Source organism: Symphalangus syndactylus, chromosome 5, assembly GCF_028878055.3.
Source record: "Symphalangus syndactylus isolate Jambi chromosome 5, NHGRI_mSymSyn1-v2.1_pri, whole genome shotgun sequence".
In the NCBI taxonomy this organism is placed as follows: Eukaryota; Metazoa; Chordata; class Mammalia; order Primates; family Hylobatidae; genus Symphalangus; species Symphalangus syndactylus.
Window position 1 is genome coordinate 108,539,629 of NC_072427.2, and position 20,465 is coordinate 108,560,093.

The 20,465-nt window shown below is 39.1% G+C and overlaps 1 protein-coding gene across 4 annotated transcripts in view; it reads right to left on the minus strand.

Annotated features, from left to right (window-relative positions):
• NCAM2 (neural cell adhesion molecule 2) overlaps nt 1-10,518 on the minus strand; it is a 567,512-nt gene extending 556,994 nt beyond the window's left edge. For all 4 annotated transcript variants that reach the window (XM_055279341.2, XM_055279340.2, XM_055279342.2 and 1 more), the window contains exon 1: nt 10,305-10,518. In XM_055279341.2, coding sequence (XP_055135316.2) covers nt 10,305-10,359 — 55 coding nt within the window. In that variant the 5' untranslated portion in view covers nt 10,360-10,518. The remainder of the gene's footprint in view (nt 1-10,304) is intronic.
• Between the last annotated feature and the right edge of the window lie 9,947 nt (nt 10,519-20,465).

Genomic DNA, 20,465 nt, shown 5'->3' on the forward strand with positions numbered 1-20,465 from the left:
AACTGGTGTGCACAGTAATGAGCAACGAGGCTGAGAGAATAGGATTGTTCAATGAATACAAGGCAAAAGTATTAACAGTTCTAAGTCAAACACTTCCAAACATTTCGAACAAAAGGTAGATCTCCAATTAAAATTAATGGCATCTTATAAACTCAGTCCAAAAGTAAACTCTGAAGAACATAATGATATTAAATACGTTTCATACCAAGAAGTAATTTTTGGTAACTGCTTCATGGATGTGAGTGAAACAAACCTTTAAGTAAAACCAGAAATATAACAGGAAAATATGATGTATCTGGAGTAAAATATTTATATCAAGTCTGGCCCTAATGTTTTTTTAAGCATTCTGTTTGGGCAAGTAATTTCGCCTTTTTGAAGTTTATTATCCTATTCTAAATCAGAAATACTATCTACCTTTCAGGATAACTGTGGGGCTTCATTAGGTAAATTAAAATTGACTATAAGTGTTTTGTCAATTAATATGTCCCACAACGTATAGTATATACATTCAAAAATATTACCATAGTATAATTCTTACCCTTTGATGATTCAGAAGTTTTACCTGGTGTAAAGATTAGTGTGTAATCTATAGAATAAGTAGCAAGAAGCCAGTTTTTCTACGCTAAATAGTATGATAAAGAGTGAACAAGATTAAAAATGTGCTTAATTTCAGCTGGTATCAGAAAGTTGTGATTTATCTAAGTAAATAATTTTTTTTAATCAAAAGCACGTAAATGTCACAAATCAAAGTATATGGGACATAGCTCACTGTATATATTAATCTTCACATAATCTGTTCTTAGCATTTCTCTCATGCATGATACTTACAAAGTTAAAGCTAGAACACAGAAACTGCTCTCTTCAGGCAGTGATTAGTAGAGAATAATAATCAGAGAAAAATTAAGTGAGACAATGGATATAAAAATAATCAGAAAGCCTAGTATTAGAAACATCAGAGGCGTTTGAATCACAGCAACTCCATCTTGAATACTGGCTGGGTAAAATAAAGCCGAGACCTACCGGACTGCATTCCCAGATGGTTAGGCATTCTAAGTCACAGGATGAGATAGGAGGTTGGCACAAGATACAGGTCATAAAGACCTTGCTGATAAAACAGCCTACAGTAGAGAACCCGGCCAAAACCTACCAAAACCAAGACGGCCACAAGAGTGACCTCTGGTCATCCTCACAGCTCATAGTATGTTAGTTATAATGCATTAGCATGCTAAAAGGCACTCCCACCAGCACCATAATAGTTTACAGACGTCATGGAAACTTGCGGAAGTTACCTCGTAGCATCTAAAAAGGAGAGGAACCTCCAGTTTCAGGAATTGCCCACCCCTTTCCCAGAAAATTCATGAATGATCCACCACTCGTTTAGCATATAATGAAGAACAATAAATGGGCAACCAGCAGACCTCAGGGTTGCTCTGCCTATGAAGTAGCCATTCTTTTATTCCTTTACTTTCATAATAAACTTGCTTTCACTTTACTCTATGGACTTGCCCTGAATCCTTTCTTGCGCAAGATCCAAGAATCCTCTCTCGGGTTCTGGATTGGGACCCCTTTCTGGTAACAGAGGTACCAAAAAACCTTGTTGGGAATGAACAATTTACAATAATAGAAAAAATGTCCCCAAGTCCTCTCATTAAAATTGAGAACAAACTACAAGTGTGCTTATTTTCTTACATTGGGACCTATTCATATTATAATAGAGGTTTTAGTTATAGTACATTGGCTGATTTTACAAGTAGAGACATGCAATTCTGATATCACACCATATTTACATCCCTGAAAATCTCTGGGGTCTGAAAACTTGTGCAGTAAAAAACATCATACTTTATGGGAAAAGACAGGATTAGGAGGCAGAACATTCAAAACCTGCAGAAATCTGTAAACAAGCACCAGCAAAAACCATAAAAGTCTTAACTACAACACTAGCATAGTTAAATCTCTGCTGGTATTTGCACCTAGCTTTTGCACCCTCTATAAGGATGCAAGATCTGAAGGGCATTCACTTTAAAATGCAAACTATGATCCACGGTGTAGCCTTTAAAAAATAAAAACAACAAAGTAAACAAAAAACAAACATCATTTTTCACCAGGCAAAATGACTTCCCAGCTTCTTCAGCTGCACTTTCAACTTCACGAGATGCCTATTACAGCAGAAATCAAGACGTTCTTAAAGCTACTAAGTAAATGAATACTTGTACCAAAGGAAGGGCCTTAAGTTGATTTTTTCATATTTTTCTTAAAGTCTTCATAGCTTGCTAAGGCTTTCTCCATAATTGTGAGGAAGCCTGGCTCTTACTTAAGAAACTAATGAGTGGAGAAAATCATTATGGATCAACACAATGTTTTTTATTTTCTTTTTTGAGATGGGGTCTCACTCTGTCACCCAGGCTGGAGTGCAGTGATGCAATCTCTGCTTGCTGCAGCCTCTGCCTCCCAGACTCAAGTGATTTTCTAACCTCAGCCTTCCAAGTAGCTGGGACTAGTGAGGCATGCACCACCACGCCCAGCTGATTTTTGTATTTTTGGTAAAAACGGGGATTTGCCATGCTGCCCAGGCTGGTTTCAAACTTCTGATCTCAAGCGACCTGCCGGCCTTGGCCTCCCAAAGTCCTGGGATTACAGATGTGAGCCACCACTCCCAACCCATGGATCAACGCAATTGCTGCATTATAACACATCATCCCCTGGTTTATCAATGGTGTAAAAAGATAAGATGCATCCAAGAAACAAACACTGTAGCAAAAAAGACCGAATCATATCTTCAATGTATTTAATGCTCTTTGGTATAAATGTGGGTGTCAGCCTAAAGAAGGAACTTAAAATCTCTGGGCAAATCCGTCACTCTTAATCTCAGGAAGGTCATCTATCAAATGTGATTTAATCAGGATTCAATGAGACAATGAGTAAAAATGCTCAACACAGCTCTCTGGCATAGAGGAGGTGCTCAAAAATATTAGTTCTTTTTTTCCTCCCTTGGACACTAACAGAAAAATGTTAAAATTTTATATATTCAATACAAAAATCTTCTTTCATGTAAGTTTTTAGGGTTTTTTTTGGGGGGGGTTCTCCTGGATTTTATTTTGTTTTGGTGTGCCAGTGTTAAAAAGAAAAAGAAACTATAAATAAAGCAGAGAAGATGACTTAAATGAAGAATATATAATGAAAACAAATTTTACCTACATACTTCTGAGATTTTACCCAAAATTCCGGAAGTATACTACACAACATTTAAAGTATAAATGGGGATGGAAGAACAAGATAAAGACGGATGACAAATAAAAGTGAAGAAATTATTCTGAAGAATTGGCCAATAAAAAGATCAACAGTTTCCATTTTCAAATTTATTGACATTTTCATCTAGATGTGCCATGAATACAGCAATTTGACATATAATTTTAAAAATAGCAAGTTAAAAATTACTTAAAACGGGTGTACATTTTCATTTATTTTTCCTATTTCTATTAAGATGTAAACTTTTTTTTCCTGTTAAATAAACTTAAAACTTATGCGGCACCTTCCTACCAATTTCTCAATTTGTATTTGTTACTAAGATCCTATGAAGTCTTCCATAGACACATGTGCCATGTCCACTTACTCCTTTTTCTTTTCTTCTGGTCCATCCTACACACGGCCATGGTCAGTAGACTTAAAAGCAAACCAAAATTTAACCATGTTACTCTCCTGCCCAAATAATGGCTCCCAAAGATCTACACTAGAGTCAAACCAGCTTGGCCTCCAGGTCACTCCATCTTCCATTTCCACCACTACTTCCAGAAGTGAGTGCAGAGGCTCACCTTTCCAAACTGCTTAATGAATCCTTGGATTCATTAAACTGGATTATTTCTATTCTCTCAACACGCCCCTCCCTTCTTACAATTTGTTCACTCATTTTTCTTCTCCTTGTATTAATAATTTTCTCCATTTACTCTCACTATATTGAAGCCCTTTCTGTTTCACTGAGTGGCAAGGTGATGTACTGGTAAGATGCTAGGCTTTGGACATGTCCCAAATGCAAACCCTCATTTCCAAGCAGTACAATCTTAGACAGTTATTTAAACTCCCTATGTCTCATGGCCCTCATGGTTAAAGGAACGATAATGATAATAATAACAAGCTAACAGAGGATTATGACAAGAGAGCCTGTCAGTTAGTAAACACCATCAATTTTAGCTCACTCTAGGCACTAAACTGCCAAGGACTCAGACTACTTAGTGTTTAATTAATTATATGATATATTTTGTCATTTTATAATATTTTGTTGAACAAATTATGTATCTCTGTCATGCTTATTTGGCTTTTTAAATGTATATTATTTGTTTTTGTAATTATCAACATTGAATTTTCCACAGACATGCACATTTTTAAACAGATGAATCAACAATACATCAAAAATAGGTATGCAACTAGAAGTTGGAAAATCTACTCCTAGTTCCAGATAACTACAAAAATAAGTGATATAGGCAAATCAGATAATTCTTCTGTACCTCAATTTCTTCATCCATAAAACAAAGCTAATAGTCTCTTGACTCATTGATAATCATAAGTTATAAGGTGACTGAAAGCACTTTGTACAAGTGGTCGGTACTGTTAGAAGGTGCTGATAATATTCTCATTTTAAGGCCTCAAAAAGTGCTTGTTATTTGATTATCTGACAAAATGGCACAGAATTTAAATATATTTTTTATTTTTTTAGCTGAAGATATATTATTATTTTTGAGCTGAAGATATATTATTCTTTGAGCTGAAGATATATTAGATTCATTTAAATAAAATCTATGAACAAGTTTGGTGTTAGGAGAACTGAAGAGTTTGGAGACTGGAGCTCTAGTAACTAACCTTTTTACTTTTCTGTTTGATCTTTAGTAAGTCATTTATCTTCATTATGTGCCCATCCTAAGCCTCTCGGTGTTTAACACCAGCCTGATGTTGGTCCATAGAAAGGATTCATGATACAAAAAAAAGCGCATCATTCCTCAAAACCTTTTACTGCCATCTGCTGGCAAACTGTAAAAATCAATGTGTTGCATCACTAGGACAATAAGTGACGCCCCCTGGAGTTGTTCTTCACACAGTCTATGCAACCATTCCTAGTAATGCTGTCTCATGAGGTGTCTGGGACAGAGCAGGTGTTCTGTAAATGTTAGATAAATGAATAAATGATGAATGAGTCACCCTTATCAATAACAAGTAATCTCTGTCCCCTTGATATTTTTTTCTAATCACAGAGCAGCTTATGATGATTTTTTAAAACTAAATAAATGTTGATAAACCACAAATTTATCTGTATACACATTATTTAAAAATATAAACAAAGCCTAGCACAGTAGGGTTGACATTTGGTAAGGTGCCTGCCTATACATATTTACTGTTACAATTGCTCCTCATGGCCGAGCATCAAGGTCAACTGGCCAGATTTTATAATATCAGATTTTCAAATAAGCAAATAGTGGTTCTAAGAGCATAAGTTGCTTCTTCAAGGTTAAGAGACTCTTAGTAGCCTAGGTCTTCTGATTCCAAATCCAATGAATTTTCTTCATCCCTGTGAGTTTTCATAAATCAAATGGAGCCAAGAAAGATTTGATCAATGGACCTGAAATTCTTCCAACTATAATATTTTGATTGTCATGCTTATAAATATTCTCAAAATTCCCCATTATCTTTCTTAATGATTTAAATTCAAGCATCTTGATTTAAATTTAAGATGTTTCATTACTTTCATAGCTTTCTAAAATGTCTTGTAATGTTTGATGGATTGTTAGTAGCACAAGTGAACATAGAAAACTAGGAAAGATGTTAATATCTATTTGGGATTAGTACTCTTATTATAACTGTAAATTGTTAAAAGTTATTAAAATATTTAAAAGAGCACCAGAGAGAAGCACTTTTATTTGTTGAACAATTAGAGATAGCTTGGCTCTATAAAGTGCAGGAATATTACATTTAATAAAAGCATAAAAGCACTGGTTGCATCTTAAAGTGTTCTCATATCATGTAATTTGGAAAATTAAAACAAATTTATAATCTTTTAAATAGGCCTATCCTCAGTTTAATTGGGATTGTATAAAGGGAACAATAAATTTAAAATTTAGGACAATAAAATTTGAAAAACAATGATAGTCCCTTGAGAAATATATTCGAATTATTAAATTAATTTTGCACACATCAACACTCAGGGGATTAATTTCATTTTGGGGGGAAATAAGGCAATTTAGAATCACTCTATCAGTTATTGAGCACTTTTCTTCATGCTCTCAAAAATTCATTGCTGTGAGAGATGGCCCTGAAAAGAGGTAAGTTACAATGATTTCCCAAATGTTAAAAGACAGAATGCAGGAGAACCAGTTCCAGAGTCCTCAGATTGTCGATCCTGTTACTATTTGCACTGCTTCCACACAAGGACAGGCAAAAACAAATTACACTGTTCAGCTTGGTTACTAGCCTCAATCTCTGTAGCTCATTTCTCAGTTTCATTACAAACTAGCCCTATTTTTGAAAGAAGGCCATTTTATTTACAAAATCATATGAAGTCTAACTTTTGGTACTGAATGAGGTTCTTTTGTTCCATTAATTGCTTCTCTAGTAGGACAGTACCTCGGGGAGAAAATTAGCTCCCTGTGTCATTGGAAAGACTCATCTGACACTCTCGGGACCCACCAACTTCCCTTCTTGCTCTACGGGCTCCGATTCTGCATTGAAAGTGAGAAAATGCTCTGCCTAACTCCTTTGATATGAAGCAGGGAGGGAAATCCTCTGGGTTACTCTTTGACAATAAAGACATTAATTTACATTAGCCTATCTTCCCCACGTGCAAAAGAAGACCCAGTCGATTTAATAGAAACTTTGCACAAAGAGGCTGATATCAAAGAATTAGAGCAGAGCAGATAGAAAAAAAGCATACGAGAGAGGCTGGAGCCATCTAACAGCCTAGACAGAAGATGAGTTTGTGATCTCTCCTGTAATCTTCAAACTAGTAGACACTCACACACCTGTGCTCTATTTTTAGAAGGTACATTGCTCTAATGTACAATGACTTACTAGCACTTCACCAAAGAGAATAACTGTAAGCAGATGTCTGCTTTAACTGATCAACTGGGCAATTCACCCCTCCTTTCCTCACGATTTTGGCTTAGGTAAGTGTTCTAAGTGGTATGTTTGAACTGGATTGCAAGAGAGATGAACAGCATTATTCTTACCTTAGGTTTTAGTATAACAGTGCTTCTATTTTATATATGTGAACATCCAGGAAAAATGCTTATTAATCATACTTGTTTAATTTTTAAAGGAAGAAGGAAGTGATTTTAAAAATGTAAAAACTCTCACGAAAGCAATCCATACATACAACAGTTTGGGAATTTGAATATACAAACATCCAAACAGCAAATGCAGTTAATCAGAAACTGAAGTTATCACTTGAGAGTTATGATTACAAAGCCTGTGACCAAGTTTTGAACACAAAGGAAAAATAATTGCAAAAGTTAGAGAACTACAGAATTTTCTTTCATTGACAATTAAATTCAGACTTCACAATAACATTCTAACCTTACTTCATTATACATTAATCTTGCAGTGGAAATTAGAGGCTTTTAAAGGAGTATTTCTGCTACAATAAAAAAAAAGCGTCTTACTACTGTACAACAATAAGGTTGTATTGAGAGTTACAAGAAAACTATTAGGCCTCGTTAGCTAATTATAGTATTGGCATTCACTTAAGTTAGTCGGGTTCTCACTTAATGTCATTTTCTCCTATTCAACTGCTTCAGTTCAAAACGTTTTGACTCCTAGAAAGGGAATACATCATTGTTGCCTTTCCCCAGTCTAACTGCACACCACTTTCCAAAGCAATACCTTCAATCATGCTTCATAAAATCCCCTGCAAGTATATTGTTGGACACATAAATCAGCAAGCTGGGATTTTAGTATTTCTAAGACAAGACCAGAGATCACTGACTGGTGGCTTTTCCACGGCCCTCTTTACAAGAGAATAAACAAAATTATGAGTTACACTAGGTCTATTTTTTTAAACAGCTCCCAGTGGTGTGTCTGATACTTGCTGCTGCATCCTTAATTAGAGAACAAAACACTAGCATAGAGGAATTGGACCCCAGGATGAGAATATCTATACCCAAGCCTCTCTGACTTAATCAGGACACATGGCATAGAAGTACTATATGTTCCTTTTCACAAAAGCTAGGTCTCTCTGATATATATCCGTGCCTCTATGAGTGCCACACATTGTGAAATTGTACTAGATAGAGAGATCTTTACAATGATGGTCTCCTTCTACCCTGTTTCATTACAGTGAATATGGGCTCCCCTTCAGAGATGCTTGTCTCAGAGTACCTCTTCATAACCACCTTGTATCCTGACTTATAAATTAGCTGAATCACAATTTCACGTCTATGTTACATGTACACATCCAAATTTTATGTCTCTGTGTACTATTTAAACCTACATATCTAAACATTTCTAATTTCCTACGTCTCCAAATTCCAACACACTTAGCCTCTGCAATGATAAATTCAGATTCCACAACTGAGACATTTTTCTTCTCCAAACCACTCACAATGCAATCCTAAGTCTGCATAAGCTTGCTTCCTATTATGCGCCACACCATCTACACTTATTTAATTGCAGTTGTATTTTAACTGCAATTTTCAGGGATTGTTTCCTAGTGATCAAAAATACCTGTCTATGCTACAAATGAACAGTTAAACACAATCAGCAGCTATCTGAAAATTAAAGCAGCATATCTGTAGGACATATGTGTATGTTGATCTTTGGTTAAGAACCACTGAATTAACGAACTGGGCTAGTATTAGCTTCAGATGGACATATCTGCAATTTTGCTAAGAATGAAATATTTCATACTCTATGTTAGGAAGGGAAAATGAGCAGAATCTTATCAAGACACTTTACAAACTATAGGAATATCCAACATTTGCATACTAATTTCTGAACATTAAATCTGCATCCAGTCGTGTTTCATCCGCCACTAACACTATAGCTGTGGGGAGGAGAAGGGCAGAAAAAGGAAGGCTTCACATCCAAAATGTCAAGCCCTGCTGAAGAATGATAGAAGGACTCTGTGAAGAGCAGAAACAACCATCTTCTGGGCTTAAAATGGAGTTCTACCACCCCCTGCTGGAGCAAACGAGCAATACCGAAGAGGCTAAAAATGCTTAGAACTGAATATCGTGGGGATATCTTAACTTGTCTTGTAATTTATTATATTCTTTTAAAAAACCAATTTCACGCTACACTAACAACATAACATTCTTTGCAATCATTACTTATCTCAAAATTAGTGCTATTTTATTTTTCCTTTAAAGACTTTCACCAATGCATGTTTTAGCATTTTGTGTCCCTAATTAAACGTCCAAACTTGTCTGGACAGTTGAAAATGCTTCCATTTATTGTAAGTATATTCCATGTGAACGTTTACTATCTAAACAGCCAGATAAATTCATATCTATCTATCTAGAGACCAACAGTGATAGCTTCCACAAATTCCCTCTCAGGTTATTCTACCAGGCTATTCATTTTTTTTTTAAGAGAGAAAAGCTCCCACCAGTTCTCCCACAACCCCAAAAATCCCCTACAGGTGTAATTACAATGTAATGTTATAAAATGATTCCACCTTTCTGTATTAATAAGGGGTTGGGGTCAAAATGAATGACTGCAACACATCCCTAGTTTTATCCATTTGCTTTCTCACACACAATATCCATGGCCCCTCTCTTAGTTTCCAACAGAAATAAGCCATCATCATTCACTTCACAGTCAGGAATTAGGGTTTTGGGAAAGGGGTGAAAAAAAAGAGTCTCCAAGAATCGAACGTCTTGCACACAACAGATATTTTGCAAATGAGTTCAACACTGATAGTTTTTGCTGCTTCTGTAAAACACCACCGTGCCCTTTCCTTCCGCAACCTCAGATATTTCACTGTTAACGCACACCAACACACTCATCCAATTTCTGATAATAAAAATAAAAGAAAGCCATAATCCCAGAGGAGAAAAAAAAGAAGCAGCAGCGGTTTCCCTGGATATCCTGCTCACTGATTTCCCCTCTCCAATTCTGTATTCTTCCTTCTCTTATTTAAGGGTCTCCACACAACAGATACAATTTTAGGGACAGCTAGGAGAAAGAACGAAAATAATAACAACAACAACAACAATAACTGTAACTTTAGTTCTTTCATTTAATTCTTCCTGCGCCTCCCTCTTTGCCTCTCTTGGCCGGGTGGAAGGGGGAGGGAAAGTAAATGCAATAAAGCACCACACTCCTACCTTGCCCGCTACTGACAAGCAACCCGAGCAGGTAGAAGGAGAGGAGGAGGCTCATGTTCAGGACGTGACACCGGTGGACAGTTTCAAAGTTATTAAGTCCAGCCCTGGAGAGAGAACCTTTCGCTGTCCCGGCCGCCTCTGCTAGAGCCGCCGCCGCCGCCGCTCCCGCGGTGCCCCAGCCGCCCGCAGCCCGCGCGCTCCTCCTCGCAAAGTGACTGCAAGCTCCGCTCTTGCCGCACTATATCCAGGCAGCAGCGGCGGCAGCAGCGGCAGAAGCAGCAGCAGCGGCCGCCGCGGCGGCAGCAGAGCCGGGCGGGGAGGGCGGCGGAGGCGGGGGCGCGGCGAGGGGAGGTGCGGGCGAGGCGTATCCCTCCGCGCCGCACGGCGGCCGCTCTCCCGCGAGGCGCGCGGCCCCGGGATTCGTCCGCGGTCGAGCTCTAAGACACGGGTTCGGTCCCCGGTGCCTCCACCTAGAGGGGCAGCCGCGATTGCGAAGGCGCCACTCGCCCGCCGGCCATCCGCACGTTCATGGACGCCCTGAGCCGAGAAGGGCGTGGGGATGGGGGCAGCCTGGAGCTCCTTCACAGCCGCCGGCCGCCTCAGGGCAGCTGAGCTAATGCTGAGCTGAACTGATGCTGATGCAGATGCTCATGCTGATGCTGATGCTGATACTGATACTGATACTGCAGGCGGCCGCCCCGAGCGCGCCCCGGCTCAACGTGAATGGGTATCTGGAGGCGGGCGGTGTGCCCCGCAGCTCTTATTCCTTTTGGGCATGGGAGGAGGGAGATTCTTGTCTCTCCGTGGACCTCCCTCTCCCTCTCTCGCTCAAACCTGGAGCAGGCTGGCCCCTTGCGCGGCTGTCCCCTTCCCACACTCCCCACCCCGCCGCGACAGAGGGGAAGCAATTGTACCTTAAAGTCTACACTGTCTGTCTCCTCGGGGGCTAAAGGGTGGGCGGAAAAATAATGTACAGAGTCTTTCCTTTACATCTCGACCCATTGCTGTTGGGAGAAGCACCTTAAGGGAGAGACACTGGAGAGGGGTCGAGCCGCGGGAGGGGCTACATTCAACTCAGCCTTAGCCTCATCTGTGTCCTTAGAGGCTTGAAGTCTCTCCTGGCCTCACTCCGCGGGCTCTGCCCTCAGTCCCAGTGCGCTGCACTGGCCAGATCCCCGCCAGGAGTGCACCGAGGGAGGACTGCAAATGTGCAAAGATGAGTTGGGGCGGGGGGGGGGGTAACCTTCCCCAGATCAGTGCCCTACCCCCAACACCCACGTATCCGCGTGTGCGTGCGAGTGTAAATTGAAGTGAGGGAGCCGTGGCAAACGCCCGGAACTAACTCTCTACTCCTTAAGATTGGGGCTTATCGTTATTTCTCCTAGAAGGGTAGGAAAACGTTTGTGAGATTAATGTCACCTTTCCTGCAAGAGCGGTAAGAGGCAGAATCACCGGCTCGGGTGCGGAGCCCATGTCAATCTGGCCTGGGGTTACCGCGACCTGCAAAAGCTGACAATGGGTCCTTTCATCTGCACTTTCCCTCTGGCTCCTTAGAAAACTCAACTGCCTCGCCCCGGACTCCACAATGACCCTAGCTCCTTCCTTATCAGTGAGGACATAGAAATAGCGGGGGTTGGGGGCGGGGGGAGATAGAAATGTGGTAGAGCTCAGAATCCAGCCCCAGCCTGGAGATTTCATGCTGAAAAGGACGTTGCATTGCCTTCAGGGAGGGCAGGGGGCAAGAGTAGACACAGGCTAACATGCATAGGGGAGATACCGTCTGCGATTTGTCCTCCCCAGGCAGAGCGCTTTATACAGATGATTCGCCCACTTGGCATCCTGGGCTGGGGTTATCAGGAAGAGAGGAGGGGAAAGGCGGCCCTCAACTCACACACCATCGCTGAACTCCCTTAAGCAATGGCCCTCTCAGCACCTCACAGCTAGAGAAACTCTTCTTTCCTCTTGATCTTATAGCAGACAATATATTTAGAAAGTTATTTTGCCAAGGTACCCTTCTCACACCCTTTACTGGTTCTGGAATGTACTAACCACACTTAAGTAAGCTCATGGTCAGCTCTTTGAAGGAAAGGGTGGAAGTAGCACATTTATAGATGTGAAAGACCAGTGACTCATTTATTTACTCCAATTCTTCATTTCTCTTGGGCATTGATAAATGCTACGCAGCAGGCCTTCTGCGTCCACAGTTCTACATCCTCAGATTCTACCAACTATGGATGAAAAATAACTTTAAAAAAAAGGAAACAATGATACAATCAAAATAACATAAATTAAAAAATACGGCCAAGTGACTATTTACAAAGCATTTACATTATATAATGTATTACACCTAATCCAGAGAGATGTAATACGCAGGAGAAGGTTATATGCAAATTTATGCTATTTTATATAAGGGACTTGAGCACCCAAGGATCTGTGAGAGTATTGAAACTAGTCCCCCTGTGGATACCAAAGAATGACTTCAACACACACACACACAATCACAGAAGACAGTTAAAAGGATACTCTCTGTGTCAAATAGCATCTTCACACAACCTGCAATTTTTCAACCTGACACTGGGAGTGAGTGGCTAAGTGCCTATCAGGCACACATACTCGCACACCTGTTAATCAGGTGGAAATATTGACAACTGAATTCTCCTCTGTGTTATTAGAAGTCAAATTACTTTCAGGCTGGGCATGGCTCATGCCTGTAATCCCAGCACTTTGGGAGGCTGAGGAGGGTGGATTACAAGGTCAGGAGTTCAAGACCAGCCTGGCCAATATGGTGAACCCCGTCTCTACTAATAATACAAAAATTAGCCGGGGGTGGTGGCACACACCTGTAGTCCCAGCTGCTCAGGAGACTGAGGCAGAAGAATCTCTTGAACCCAGGAGGTGGAGGTTGCAGTGAGCTGAAATTGTGCCACTGCACTTCAGCTTGAGTGACAGAGCAAGACTGTGTCTCAAAAAAAAAAAAAAAAAAAAGTCAAATTACTTTTTTCTTAGGCAATGGGTTAAACCATGCCAGAGGAAAATTTGACTGGTATCCTGTAAGGTAATTTAGACATTAAATCTTCTTAGAGTGAGGTTAGGGAGATGGTAGCAATACTCTATCAGACATAAGCAAAATTTCTGATTAGAAGTTTGTATCATAAGACTGTACTGTGTCCAAACGTCTGTGTGTGTGTGTGTGTGTGTGAGAGAGAGAGAGAGAGAGAGAGACAGAGGGAGGAAAAGAGAGAGAGAGAGCATCTCTGTGTATGGAAAAGAGAAATGAACAAACCCTTAGTACTCAGGAATATACAAAGAAAGGTGATACAGCTATGGATCCTGCCCCTCAATTCGTTAATAGCCACTTGTTGAAGATATCAGGCATAAGCACACAATTCAATCATATACATTAGGTTTTAAAAAAATGCCATAAGAAGAGTGAAAATGTCCTGCTATTGTGACATAAGAGGAGGGGATCATTTCTCAATAGAGGATTAAGAAAGGATTCATGAAGCTTTGAAGAAAGCGGAGAAATTAGATAGGTAGGGACGTGGGCAGGGCAGAGAAAAACTTAAGCAAAGCCTGGGGGCGTGAAACCACACAGCATGTGTGGAAAGCAGAGAGAAGTCTAATTTGAAAAAAGTACAGAGTGAAAAATACAAGGTGGGAGAAAGTTATGCTAATAAACCTGATATTCACAGCCTCTCACAATGTAAGTTTTGGCATGCATAGTCAGAAAAAGTTAGGATGACTCTCTCCATCCCGGGGGCTACAGGTCTGATGGTGAATCATAGGCCCACATGAGGATTACAGCTTGAATGCGTCTATCAAAAAGCATGTGTTGGAAACTGAAATCCCAGTTCAACAACGTTGGGAGTGTGGCCTCATGGGAGATATTTAGGTCTAGAGGGCTACATCCTCATGAATGGATTCATGCCGATTATAAAAGGGCCTATGGTTGTGGGTTCCAGCTCTCACTCTCTTGAACATACTCTGTCATTTAGGTGATTCATTCCACTATGTAATAATGCAGCTAAGAAGGCCATCACCAGATGTAATCCCTCGACCCTGGGCTTTCCAGGCTCCAGAGCTGTGAGCCGAATACACTTCTATTATTTAAAATTACCCAGTCTGTAGTGTTCTGTTACAACAGCACAAAATGAACTAAGACAATTCTGAGGCTTTCAAGGGTTTTCTCCATCTTTAGCCCAAATTTATGTTGCCATAAGGACTCAATAGCAGAATGTCATATACTCAAAATAACTTGCCTCAACTGCTTCTTAGCCAAAAGTAGAAGTGCCTCTCCAGGGCTCTATCAGACTCACATTTATTTCTCATTGCAGTGACAAAGTAATATGCAGCCTGACATTTGCCTTAGTCAGTTCTTCTTCTTAATAGATTGACCATGTGAGGACACCACATAGAAAAATTGCCTCTTCTCACTATGCCCCTCCACTGTTTGAAAGGAGTGCTTTCTATTATGTAGACATTGAATACTTTCATTGAATGTACCAAATCTATGAACATGAGTAAGCCATGTGCAGTGTAGGATATAAAAGGTACAGAAACGCATCCTCCCTCCTCTGTGTAGCTCATAATTTACATGTAAGACAATTTATCCACTTCTTCATCTATCCGAGGAAATGTGTCAGAGGCATAGTTGGGATGATAGTTATTTCATTTATAAAAATAAGAGCCAGTTGAACAAAACTCAGGAATCTATGAAAAGCTGAGTAGTAGGAAATACCAACAGGACTGGATGCATGGTTAACTGAAAGCAGATAAATTTGATTTGAAAGAATCAATAAAATGAACATAAAGGAGTAGCAGAGAGACAGAAAACAGTAAGGTGCATTGTATGTGGAAATTATCTTCTCAGAGAGATTCTATTTCTTACTTTTGCAATCTGCTCCTGCAAAAAGCATGCAGGTATATCATGTACACATAGATCCTAGGCATGAATGATGTGCTGTGGATATTAAACATTATTTTTATTTGTGTACTTCTGATGTTATGTTTGTTTAATCTCTCCGCTGACAGAATTCATGTGTGTTAAGATCATACTATTAAGAAATGGGACATTTCGTGTGATCATTTATATTTTTAAGATGTCACAAGCCATTATAACTATTCATTTACTTGTCTGGAAAATTGCCTGTTTTGACTTTTCTTATTGCCCCAAAGAAGAAAAATATCCAGTGTATATATAGACAGATAGCCTAAAACCTCTATAAATAGATGATCCTGCTACTGCCTTCCCCTCTCCATTAATGCCACTTTTTTCTAACGATCGTGTCTTTAAAAATAATTTTAAACTTCTTGATACAACATTTTAGACCCTTTACCAGGCATGTAACAGCAGCTACTTTAACAATAGGTTTTAGATTTTAACACCTTTCTTTTAAAATGTTTTACTTTCTTAGCTGTTCTATTTGAAATTAAGAAATGGAGGAGACAGATTTATGGTACTGAGGCACCCTCATTGTCACAGATTCTTACTTTTTAATTTCTTCCAAGATACATGGGGTCATTTTCTTTCATGGCTACTTCATGCTCCCTCTGGGCAAATAACTGCTCACTTCGCTCAGAAATTATGCAATAACTGCCTATAATTTGCCACTTCCCAGAATAATATTTTCTTAACTCTAAGGGGATATTATATTTTTCTTCACCAAGACATCCCTGGGAAATACAATGATGGACAGAGCAGAAAACTTAACAAGCCTAGAACATGTTGACAAAACAAGGATTGATACAATTTCAAGAATATATTCAGGACAAAGTAAGATAGGAAAAAGGAATCAAGCAACGGATAGCAATGAACCTATCTGATATAGCAAGGATCATGATGCGATATTTAGGTTGCCCAATTATTGATTACAGCACTCAGGAATCATATTTTTGTCCACAGGTAACATTGACCAAGGTGACGTCTGCACAAATCCTTCCATGTGGAGGGGAGTTATCACATACCAGGTAACAATAAATCCTTCATCCCTGGCAACTGATCCAATACAAGTATAGATTTGATAGGACACAATATTAATCAATTGCATTTTAGCAGGGCAATAAAATTAGGCATTTCATTCAAAAATCTCTTAGTGCACAGATCATTTCATTCTTTACTTAATGGAGATGTGCTTGCATTAATTTTCAACTTAGGTAAGAAGTTGTATTAGTAATAGGCAAGCTAGTGGTAGCAATAGGATTCTTTCCTATGTAACCACAAACCATTAGTATTCTACCTAATGATCCACCAAGGCACATTATTTGGATACACTTTTTTAATTTTAATGTTATGGGAAAAACTCTTATACTTTACATCTACATGAAATAATCTTAACTCATTTTTAAGAAAACAACACATTTCCCCACCAACATTCTTTATGATTGGTCCTTATATTTAAATAATTATGTACCCAACACCTGTTACTGGATTTCACAACCTTTCTAAAATTAAGAAACTCAACACCTATGAAAGAAGTTGACTTTAAAAGAAATAGCTGAGTTATGTAAAAAAAAAAAATAGAAAAATAAAACTAAATAGCTGTGTTTGTTTATTTATAAATTAATGTTTACTCTTCTCAAATTCTGGCATGCTAGTTATAAAAAAAAATTAGGAATGCCCACGCCTTATCAACCAGACAGAGGCTATCTCTTGAACATTTTGGCATATTTTCTTCTAGTCTTTCATATAAACATATATTTTCTTAACATAATGAGAAAATATTATTTGGCATCTTTAAATTTTGTTTTGTAAAGGGAATCAATTTTACATTTTTATTAATTTTTTTTTTGAGGCGGAGTTTTGCTCGTGTTGTCCAGGCTGGAGTGCAATGGTGCACGATCTCAGCTCATTGCAACTTCCGCCTCCTGAGTTCAAGCGACTCTCCTGCCTTAGCTTCCTGAGTAACTAGGATTACAGGCATGAGCCACCATGCCCAACTAATTTTGTATTTTTTAGTAAAGATGGGGTTTCTCCATGTTAGTCAGGCTGGTCTCAAACTCCTGACCTCAGGTGATCTGCCCGCCTCGGCCTCCCAAAGTGCTAGGATTACAGGCGTGAACCACCGCTCCTTGCCTATTAATTTTCACAAACAAATTTAATGAATTAATTTGTTGACATGGACTGAACCTAATACTCTTAACAATTTTCTTAGACTAAGACATTAAGAGTTTATCTGTAATTTTAATTATTATGATGAATAACACCACAGTGTGAATATCTTTATCCATAGAGCTTTGAGGTTATTCTAGATTACATTCTTAGACTACTAGAAAATAAATAGTTTTGCAAAAACATATGACCATATGTAGCTACTGAACTCATATCGCCTAAATTGTTTTCCAAACTACATAATTTACCCTGTCATCTGGAAGATGTGAAAGCACTTCATTTCTATCAGCATTGACAGTTTACTATATTTTATTTTATATTTTGTTGGTTAATCTAGAGTTTCCATTCTGTAATATCTACCTTTAATCATCTTCAATTGCCAGGCTGTAGATAAATTTTCATATTCATATTTATCAAATTTAAGGTCCACTGAAAGACATCTCCATCTTAATATGTTATATTTTAAGAATCTTATTCTTCTGCTGTAGGATCCAGGAATTCCCACTGTACTTTTTAGGAGAAAATGCTGCACAACTCGATAGTTTGGGGTAACCAAAAGTTCTCAATTATTCTAGCTCACCAGCATCAACTTTCTGTACCACATCAACACAGATAAAGTCTAAGTATCCCCATCCATTTGCTAGTAGGGATCTCTGAGGATGCCTGAAGAATGTTGGCATGTTTCACACACAAGATCAGGAAGGTGTTTCTCATTCCGGCCCCATCTTTGCTCTAATCTCCGGCAGTTATTTTTGGCCATCTTATAATAGGCTTCCCCAGGCTGTACCTTCCATCTGTATCACCTCACTTGAAGCCTGAGCATATCTGCCTGCCTTAACTCCTCAGGGCTCAAGCAAAGACATATTTATTTTTATTATTATTATTATTATTTGAGACAGAGTTTCACTCTGTTGCCCAGGCTGGAGTGCAGTGGCATGATCTTGGCTCACTGCAGCCTGCGCCTCCCTGGTTCAAGCAATTCTCCCGCCTCAGCCTTCCGAGTAGCTGGGACTGCAGGCGCCCGCCACCACACCTGGCTAATTTTTTTGTATTTTTAGTAGAGACAGGGTTTCACCGTGTTAGCCAGGATGGTCTCGATCTCCTGACCTCGTGATCCGCGCACCTTGGCCTCCCAAGGTGCTAGGATTAGAGGCCGCAAAGACATTTATTACAGCTTATGTAACGATTGAGAATAATAGAGACACAATAACTTATTAGAGGGAAACCCAGTATTGAGTAATAAATACCTACCCACCAGTTGTCTTGGAGACTATTGGCTACTTCTTTGATTCCCTATACAGAGTCCCTTCATGGATTCCTTTCTTGGTCCCATGAACGTTTTAGGCAATTACCTCCAAAGAAGAGTTTCTCTAACCCAGAGCTTCAAGATTGGGTTTCACGCCCCTTGAAACATATAAAATATATGTACATATATTATGAATATATATTTTTATGTAAGAAATATCTTATATAAGAATATATATTCTTATGTAAGAAATATCTTATATAAGAATATATATTCTTATATAAGAAATATCTTATTTTATATGTACATATATTTTATATATAAGAAATATATATATAAGAAATATATATTCATAATATATGTACATATATTTTAAATATATGTATATATTTCTGATGGATTCTTGCTGTGTCATCCAGTCTGGAGTGCAGTGGCACAATCTTGGCTCACTGCAACCTCCGCCTCCTGGGTTCAAGCAATTCTCCTCCTCAGCCTTCCAAGTATTTGGGACTACAGGTGCATGCCAGCACACCCAGCTAATTTTTGAATTTTTAGTAGGGACAGGTTTCACCATATTGGCCAGGCTGGAGTCTCAAACTCTGGACCTCAAGTGATCCACCTCCCTCGGCTTCCCAAAGTGCTAGGACTACAGGCATAAGACACTGTGCCCAGCCTTCTCAGAAACATTTTGAATAATATAATCTCTTTTAAGAGCAAAAGTTGATCCTATACAGGTTATGATGTGACCTCTCATGACCTAAATAAAGACAATAATAATGTGGAAATTTAATTTTTGATAGTTTGTTTTCTCAAATTATATCATCTGGGGGCACCCAAAGGGAAAAATGCCTGGGTTAGAATACCTCTATTTGTGGGCCTATACCTATATTATTTATATAAAATGTCTTAGGTATAAATCTAAACAATTTATAAGAAGACTAGTCTGCTCAGTTCTGCTTACTTAATAGTGCCTCTCAATCTTATAAACAAATACTTGTCAATAGCATGGTTTTGAAACAGTGATAGGAAAGGAAAGTCCTGAGAATGAACTATAGTTTTAAACTACTAAAGTCTTACCTTATTTCTAAAAGTAAAGACAAACGTATTTTCCAGAAAGGCTCATCTTGCTAATCGTATGCTCACTCGGTGTGTCTTCACTCGGTGGAAGGGACAGGACTACTGTCTGGGGCCTCTTTATAAAAGCAATAATGCCATTCGTTAGGGATCCGCCCTCATGACATCATCATGTCCTAAAGGCCCCACCTCCGAATATTATCACTTTGGTCATACAGTTTTAACATACAACTTTTGGTGAGACACAAATATTCAAATCATAGCACTGGGTAAACCAGAAAGAAAGCATCCATGGGAACCTACAATCTCTCTATGGAATTTCTCCAGACTCACTTAAAACCTCATTTCTTTCTTTCGTTAGTTTGTTCCTTCCTTCCTCCCTCCTTCCCTCCCTCCCTCTCTTTCTTTTTTTTTTCTTTTGAGATGAAGTTTCACTCTTGTGGCCCAGACTAGAGTGTAGTGGCATGATCTCAGCTCACTGCAACCTCCACCTCCCAGGTTCAAGCAATTCTCCTGTCTCAGCCTCCCGAGTAGCCGGGGATTACAGGCACCCACCACCACACCTGGCTAATTTTTGTATTTTTTAGTAGAAATGGGGTTTCACCATGTTGGCCAGGTTGGTCCTGAACTCCTGACCTCAGGTGACAGTCCTGACTCAGCATCCCAAAGTGCTGGGATTACAGGCATGAGCCAAACCTCATTGTCTTTCTTGGTTTCTCTACTCAATTAATGG